Genomic DNA, 8,861 nt, shown 5'->3' with positions numbered 1-8,861 from the left:
TCTCTTTATAAACTGGTTTTCTTTCTTTTGTGAGCAAACTGAAACCTACCCACTTGCTCAAGTCCGAGATTCCCAAGTCGATCATGTATTCCTCTGCTTTGACAGAAAATCATGCTATTTCTCTTATATATGCTTTTTAAAAGGGGCACCTGATTTTTATAACTTTTGGGAGATTCTAAGTCTCTAAAAAACCCAAGTTTTCTTCTAATTCAATTTAGTCAATTTTCCCCCCAAATGGTGTTAACTGCTTCATTCCAGTAAGCTGTCTCAGCTTATGTGGCCTTGACTTGAATTGTTGGATCCTGATGTCATTTTTCTAAAATTGGAACACAACTAGAATTTCTACACATTAAAAATTCACTAGTAATTCTCAATAAGAAAAACATTTTCATTCTAGCTCCTCTTAGTTCTAGAAACAACATCCTAAGATCTCGAGACTGAGGTCTGGGCTCTACACCACACCACATGCCCCCTCCTCCGGAGGTCACTAAATACATTCTTGGTAGACAAAGATCCTGGTAGATTGTTCCTTGAGAAAACTTCATTTATTCTCAACATATCAGATATATTCATGCACGTAGAATTAAGCTTTTTCAAGACTCCTTTAACCAAAATATGACTGAATGGTAGCCAGGTAAAAAAATGAATGAGTAGTTGATAGTACATTTCCCACTTGCGAATAAAAGTGTAATTAATTTGTTTTAAGTTAGCTGGGCATGGAGGTATACACCTGTAATCTCAGTAACTTGGGAGACTGAGGCAGGAATATTCCAAGTTCAAAGCCAACCTGGGCAACTTAGCGAAACCCTGTCTCATTCTTTTACAAAGTTTATTAATAGAAAAGGATATGTGCCTCATAATGTTGAGAAACATTACATACCTTTATTCCTATTTTATACTTGAAATGAAGATTTAAATATTGACTCATTTCTGGTGCTTATATCAAAAGTCATCAAATTATCTCACACAAGGATTAAAAGTAGAGTTACAACGTTACATTTAAAATACAGCTTTTAGAATCATTTGTCTTTATATCATCTCTCACTTTGTATATTCATAAAACAGATGTATGTTATTTTTCATAAACTCTACCATGCCAATAACTTTTGAGGACATCCAACTAAATGTGGCTTTTAATATTGCATATTTCTCTGAACATGGTAGAAAGGATTTCTATATGAGCTGTCTTTGAACTTGATTTGACCTACTAATGAACTATATTTTATTTGAAACAGAAGCTTAGAATGCATACACATGACATTGGTCCTGGGTTAGTTGTAGTAAGTACAGTTCAGTGAGTAGACATTAACTATACTGTTAAACTTAACTTTTAAAAATAGTTTAAAAAAATCTTTACTAGAAAACCCATTCTCCCTACCTTTGCCCTCACCCATAAATGCAGTTCTAGAAAACAAATAAATCAATAGAATCACTCATTTTTATTATATACTGTTATTTGTCCTGAGTGTTAAAGGTTATTTGTGAGATAAGTGCTCTATTTTCAACTGCCAATCCCAAATAAAAGTAGTGTATACCCCTTCAACTTCATGTCCTGCTGTTCTATGTGCAGTATGGTCATTTATGTGCAGGGGGCCTAGGAAAGTAATTAAAGTCCTCCTGAAGAGGAGACAGTTTTGAACCCTCTCATGCAATCACACAGCCCGGCTAAAAACTTTTCTTTTTCCAAATTAGAAGAAATCTAAAAAACAGTGAACCCAGGAATGCTTTGTATTCATTATATACACCTTCCTGTGAAAGTAGAGGATATCAAATCTATTAAATCCTTTTGTCCCAGATCAGAAGAGTATCATCACATATAAGAAACAATAAATGTTATCTCAAGTAGATATTGAAGCATAATGTCATATATTAAAATGTTGTTAACAAATTCACTTGGATTTCCAATGTTTTAAGTTTACTTATAACAAACAAAATTACTAAGGAAGAAACACTGTCAATGCTTGTATTTCATAGAATATTTACATGGAAACATGCACATGCACAAACACACAGACAGATACACATACCCTGAAACTGAAAAGAGTAATCATATTTGAACTGTAGAAATGGAGGACAGAGATTGATATAACTTTGGGAAACATTTGAAAATTTTATCATGTGCAATATGACTTTTAAAAATGACATATTAAATATAAAGCTGTGGGTATAGTTCAGTGGTAAAACATGTGCTAAGCATGTGTGAAGCCCTGGATTTAATCCCAAGCACCAATACATATACATATAAATATATATGTGAAAGCAAAAGATAGTACATGTGTTTAAGTTATAATACTCATTTTATCAAACTCCAAAACATCTTCCTACACTCATGATACTAAAACCACAAGAATATCTAGTCTAAAACTAATGTAGAAGGTTGCATAATAACTCTAAATTTTGGAAATTATGCCTGTTTTAAAAAATTTCTTTTGTGATTGGAAATCAGTAAGGCTATCTCCCTGAGATCCTGTCTTGGCAGGACACTACATGAAGTTTTGGCACAAAGTTTCATTTAAAGCTATTTACCCACAACAGCATCCAACTCCCACATATGGGTGCACATCACATTTTATGTCATATTTTCATTCTAATAGTAAATGAAAATCACATAATTTACTGAATACTATGGGGTTTCGTATGAAATGCTGTAAAAGCACCAAAATCAGGAGAATTCCATAGGAACACCTTTTGTAAAAGTCAAGAACGCTTTTCAATTTTTCTGATAGTAAATTCATATTGCGCCTGAATTTCAATCTTGGCTATATTTCAATGTTGACACCTCATGACTCGTGATAATGACAAGTAAGAGAAAGGCAGATACTGAGGAATTTTGCTTTGAAGTCACTCTCGCATAGAGTTTGCATTTTCCAGCCACATGCAAAACTGACAAGCTCCCTAAAATAATGATACTCTTTCACTGACTTTTCCCTAATGTCTCAGAAGTTAGAAACTAATGAAAGTTAAGACAAGCACCTCCCCAGCAAAATCTGCCAACTGCCAAGGATGTAGATCTAAGAAAAGAGCTGGGTGGGGAGAAGAGCATCACAACATTGTCACAGATTTTTCATAGTTCTTTTTTCATTCTCCCAAAATTCCTTCAGATGATGAAATCTCTGAATTTTGATGGGTACTTTCCATAGTACTCATATTTTTAAAAAAATGATTATACTATATTCTTTTATTTTCTACCTTATATTTAAAACCTATGGCTTACAATCAGAAAATTTCCTTAAGATGAAATCATTCCTATGCTCTTTATACCCTTTTTAGGTTTGCATTATCCCAAAGCTCATTAGAAAATGAAAAGATAAAAGACATTCAATTTGTTTAAGGTTTAAATGAACTAGCTTGTTCTTAAATCAGTGGTTTCCGTATCAAGGATGTGACTACAGGTTAAAAGTTGAACTCCTAAGTGTCTCTCCCTGAGAAATTCTCTGTTCAGGGTTCAAGAGCAGATATTGGCTAGTGTTTCTTGGAGGCATCAGCTGGCATTCCTTGATCTCTGCACACTGGACAACAGCTTCCTTTCATCAATTCAGGACTGAGACATGGAGCCAAGGGACAATTCTTCACCATGCACGTGACTTGGCCACTCTGAAAAGTTAAAAAAAAAAAGTATGAAATGAAATACTGAATATCTCAATATGATAAAAAGTGCCCAGGGTCTGAGCTAATATTTGCACATGTATCCTATTCATTCTTTCTTTCTGCACATTTGCAGCATGAAAAGCCAGGCCTGAAATACAACCCTATAATGCATGACTTCTGGTATTATACAGCATGACATGCATAAGGAAGTTCATGCATTTCCAGAGGGCTGGTGGGAATTAGCTCTATTCAGAAAGCAATCTAAATAAAAAATTTAGGGCATTAAAAAATGGTGGATACTATGATAAATCATTTTTATATTGTTATAGGAACTCATTATCTACTAAGCTCTTTCAGGCAGTGTTTGTGGTGATCTGAGTTGAGAATAACGAGATGACTCAAAATCCCCTTCTGCTTCAGTTGACTTGTATGACCTTGGATGAGTGACTTACACTTGCCTAGATCCTGCTCCCTCATCTGTCAGTGAAGATGTGAAAGGTCTTCATGCTGTCTGGCAATCACTTCATTAGATCATAGCCACATTTATATAAATAACCAGAAGTCTCAAAAATCCTACACCAGTCTCTCCATCCTAAAAATACGCCTTAAACAGTCTGAGAACATAACTCAGTGGTAGAGTGCTTATGTAGCATTTTCACAGCCCTGGCCTCAATCCCCTGTACTGTACAAATTTTTTTTTTCTTTTAAATTCCTGAATTACTCACAAAAAGAACTTTTTCTCCTGTTTTTGAATTTTTCAGGTGTATTTCAATTGGTTGGCAAGAAGAAGTAAAGCAGGAAAATGATAGACCTCTGGCGGCACATACCTCACAGGTACAGTTAATGCAGTCTTCTTTCATCCAGCGCTCCCGGTCTCTTCTGTGCGTCCCTTTATCATCCCTGCATCCCCCCTGCTTTAGGCGTTCCTCTAGCTTGTTTATCTGAAAAGGAGAGGAGAGGAAAGTGGGAATTCAAGTAGGAGCAACAAAGCTGATAAATAACATGGCTCGATGAAATGCTCCACTCTGTAAAGCACACTCCTAGAAGGCAGAGGAGACTTCAAAGCCCACGTTATTTCTCTTTCACATTTTCCCCCAGAACTTAATACATTTGAATCATCCAGCAGCTAAACTAATAAACAGTTTCCTATGCATGGAAGAATGTTGAACACGGATCTAGGATTTGAAGAAGTACATTTTTTTAAAAGAAAAGGATTTTCAGATCAAATAAGTGAAGTTACATATTTAGAAAAATCTCAGTAGAAACAACAATTCAACAAATCAATATTTTATTTCTTCCTTGTTACTAAGCTGTTCTGTATTACATTCATTTAACAAACATGCACTAAGTTTTAAGGATGAAAGCAAGAAACTCAGGCTCTTAAGGTGCTTATGATTTGGTAGAAATAGCAACACGATAGCTAAAAGCCAGTTTGTATGGGTTTGGGGAAGCCCACCCCAGGAAGGTAGAGGAGACCCTGTATATGAACTGAAGAGTTCCCCCCAAATTCATGGGTGAAGTCCTAATCCTGCAATGACTATTCAAAGATGGAGGTTATCATGATATAATTAAGATTAAATTAGTTGTAAGGGTGGGGCTTTAATTCAGTTTTACCAGTGTTCTTATAAAACAAGAAAAAGACACTAGGAGTTTGCATAGAAGAAAGACCATGTGGAGATGCAGTAAGAAGGTGAACATCAGTGAGCTGGAAATGAGGCCTCAGAGGAAAGAGCCACAGTCAGCACCATGACCTTGAATTTCCAGACTCCAGAAATACAAGGAAATCAATTACTGTTTTTTACACCACGTAGCCCATGGTATTTTGTTACAGTGCCTGAGCAGACTACAATATGCCTTCCATGAGAAAAACTACGTCAGCTGCAAAAAACTGACAAATATTACAGAACAAATATTTCAGAGAAAAGCCACTTCAGACAAATGGAAAAATTATGTGTCCAACCACCGAGACCACAAGCAGGTTCAGGAATGAAAACTGATGGAGGCTGGGGGAATACAAGCAAATTTTGGTGAGAACTGGACTTGAGGAGTACGCAGGTCCTAAAACTGACGCAAGTTAACTGACTACCAACTGAGAAGGAAATAATCCCACCATATTCACTACTATGGCTATACAGAGGATCAACTGGTGGGATTTGTGACTGAAAACAGAGGAAAGGGCAAGGAGACCAATATGCTCCAGAGAAGAAAGAGAAGGCAAAAGTCACAAGAGACATTCAGCAGGTAGAGGTGCTTGGCTGGATCAGGGGTAGAGGAAAAGGGAAGAATCCACAATGGCTCCAAAGATCCAGTTTTCATCGGGTGCATAAATAATGGTGACATTCAACAGGATATTATTCTAGAGAATAAATTGCAAAAGACTAATAACGTATGAAGAAATTAAAGATGTTTAGTTAAACAAGGTTTTTAGGAACAATGGAAATGATATGATTTTCAAAACTAAAAGAGACCAAGTCCAAGAATATTGAGTGACTTGTCAAAGCACTGTGGCTGCATTGTCATGGGTTAAATGGAGTTCCTCACAAAATTTATGTAATGAAGTCATAACCCCCAGTACATCAGGGCATGACTATATTTGGAGGAAAAACACACGACTTTTGAGTTTCTGGGTCTGGTTTATTTTACTTAACGTAATGTTCTCCAGTTCCATCCATTTTTTCCACAAATAACATAATTTCATTTTTCTTTATGGATGAATAAAACTCCATTGTGTATAAAAGAACATTTTCTATATCTATTTGTCCATTGATGTACATCTAAAAATCCCAAATTACACTGCAAATTGGTGCAGCCAATATGGAAAGCAGTATGGAGATTCCTTGGAAAATTAGGAATGAAACCACCCTTTGACCCAGCTATCCCACTCCTCAGTCTTTAGCCAAAGGACTTAAAATCAGCATACTACAGGGACACAGCCACATCAATGTTTACAGCAGCACAATCCACAATAGCTAAACTGTGGAGCCAACCTAGGTGCCCTTCAACAGATGAATGGATAAAAAAAAATGTGGCATATATACCCAATGGAATTTTACTCCACAATAAAAGAGAATAAAATCATGGTATTTTCAGGTAAATGGATGGAGTTGGAGGAGATAATGCTAAGTGAAGTTAGCCAATCCCTAAAAACCAAATGCCGAATGTTTTCTCTGACAATAAGGAGCCTGATTCATAGTGGTGTAGGGAGAGGGAGCATGGGAGGAACAGATGAACTCTAGATAGGGCAGAGGGGTGGTAAGGGAAGGGAGGGGGCATGGGGTTAGAAATGTTGGTGGAATGTGATGGACATCATTATCCAAAGTACAGGTATGAAGACACGAATTGGTGTCAATATGTATAAAGATATGAAAAAAAAATCCTGAATTACAGTTTGTTCAAATCACATGTACAGAAATACTAATATATTTGACAGAATTTTGGTCAGTTCTATTAAATGGTCATTTGTTCCTGAGGTCCACTTAATTTTGTCACCAAAGTTTCCCACCCTGGAAGTAGATTGCGCTATGTTTTTCCCATAACATTCAGTGGCTTTCTCTAGTGGGCCTATCCCTGTGGGACCCCTGGTCACCCTCCCTGAAAAAGTGTAATTCTCTCTTGATGTCATCAGACTTGGCTTCTTGACTCCCCCTGGCCACGAGCATGTGGCAGAACTAGCGTGAGTCGTAACTGGAGAGGTTCTGACCACCTGGCCCAGCACTGCTGATTTCCTTCTGCTGCAAGCAAACCATACACCAGATGAGGATAGTTTTTCAGTGTAAAGAATCAAAAAAATCTGTGGGGGACAGACACAAACTCCCAAAAGCATAAAACTTGATTGAGAAATAAATCCTTCTTGATACAAATCACTAAGATTCAGAGTTATTACTGCTGCATAGCTTCACAGGCCTATCTAATTCATGGTTTAATCTAGGCCATGCTGCCAGATGAAACAATAATAAAAGCAGAAATCGAATCAAAACAACAAGAATTACTAGGCTATTTTCTTCATTGATATTCTAGATGAAATCATTTAAGCATCTGTCTATAGCTGCATGAACGTGGATATGAAAAAGTTGTGATTTTCTCATTGATCCACTCATGTTGCTGAAAACCTTTTGTATGGAAAATTCAAAAGGGATGGATGGAAAGGACAGAAGCATCCTTAGTGTATAAACTTGAATTGTAAAGTCAAAAGCACTCTCTCTAAGGCTCAAGATTTGAAAGCCCAATATGCTTATTCAGAGCACAAAAGATCTGTCTCCAGATGTTTCACAAGAGAACACAGTCTGTAAATTTGCAGGCCCACACCTACAAGATGCAAGGCCGAGGTTGGACATTGTTCCTCATCTCTTTGTTATAAAACAGTGAAGAAATCTGTCTGTGTTCAGAAATATGATGAGTGTTTTATTCTGCTTTTTCACTGCTATAACCAAGAGACTGACAAGAACAATTAGTGGAGGAAAAGTTTATTTGTGTCTCACAGTTTCAGAGGTCTCAATCCATCAATAGCTCTGTGCCTGAGGTAAGGCAGAACATCATGGAGAAAGAGTGCAAAAGGAGGACAGTGGCGCAGGACATGGCCACCAAGAAGCAGAGAGAGAGTTCTACTCAACAAAGACAAAATATATACCCCAAAGGCACACCTCCAATTGTAAGGGTCCGGCGGAGGAAGAGACCACCAAGAGACAGTTCATGCAATTGCAGAAGGGGATTTATTGGGGATTCATTCCATTCCAGCACGCTGGGGCTCCCGGCTCACTCAAGAACAGAGAGCAGCCAAGAGCCCCCAGAAGGGGTCGAGCAGTGCTTAAGTACACTTTTTGGGGAGGGCGGGGGCTTTGCATACATCAGAACAAATCAGCATGAGGCGCAGGAAAATTGAACAACTCTCATACACGATTAGCACATTCATTGGCGGGAACAGATCGGGTGTGTGACTGGTCACTCCTGAGGGGGGGTACACATTCAAACTGATTGGTTCGGGCCCTGTTGCTTATGTGACAAATTGCACAGGGCCCTAGGCTAAATGGCCAGTAGGGCAGTTGTCTTAACTGTCTCAGGAATTTCAGGTTCTGGGTGTAGCAGAGGAACTTAACAATACTTGGTCTTTTACATTTTTATTCAGGCCTTGCAGCTTAGAAACTTTACCCTTTCACAATGACGCGTCACTTCCTGCCACGCTCTACCTGCTTACAGTTACTACCCTTTAATCCCAGTCAGTGGATTAATGCACTGATTAGATTAAGGCTCTCATAACCACTATTCCACCTTTAATC

At 37.6% G+C, this 8,861-nt stretch overlaps 1 protein-coding gene across 1 annotated transcript in view; it reads right to left on the bottom strand.

The window, feature by feature from the left end:
* Positions 1 to 523: 523 nt before the first annotated feature.
* Positions 524 to 8,861, bottom strand: part of Pxdnl (peroxidasin like) — a 439,633-nt gene continuing 431,295 nt past the window's right edge. Inside the window, exons 22-23 of the mRNA XM_078017185.1 lie at positions 4,416 to 4,529; positions 524 to 3,594 (exon numbers count right to left, since the gene is read on the bottom strand). Of these exons, the coding sequence (XP_077873311.1) occupies positions 3,463 to 3,594; positions 4,416 to 4,529 (246 nt within the window). The 3' untranslated portion in view covers positions 524 to 3,462. The remainder of the gene's footprint in view (positions 3,595 to 4,415; positions 4,530 to 8,861) is intronic.

This window comes from Ictidomys tridecemlineatus, chromosome 7 (genome assembly GCF_052094955.1).
Source record: "Ictidomys tridecemlineatus isolate mIctTri1 chromosome 7, mIctTri1.hap1, whole genome shotgun sequence".
NCBI lineage: Eukaryota > Metazoa > Chordata > Mammalia > Rodentia > Sciuridae > Ictidomys > Ictidomys tridecemlineatus.
The sequence above is the reverse complement of the archived record's forward strand: the minus strand, read 5'-3'. Positions and strand labels throughout refer to the sequence as shown.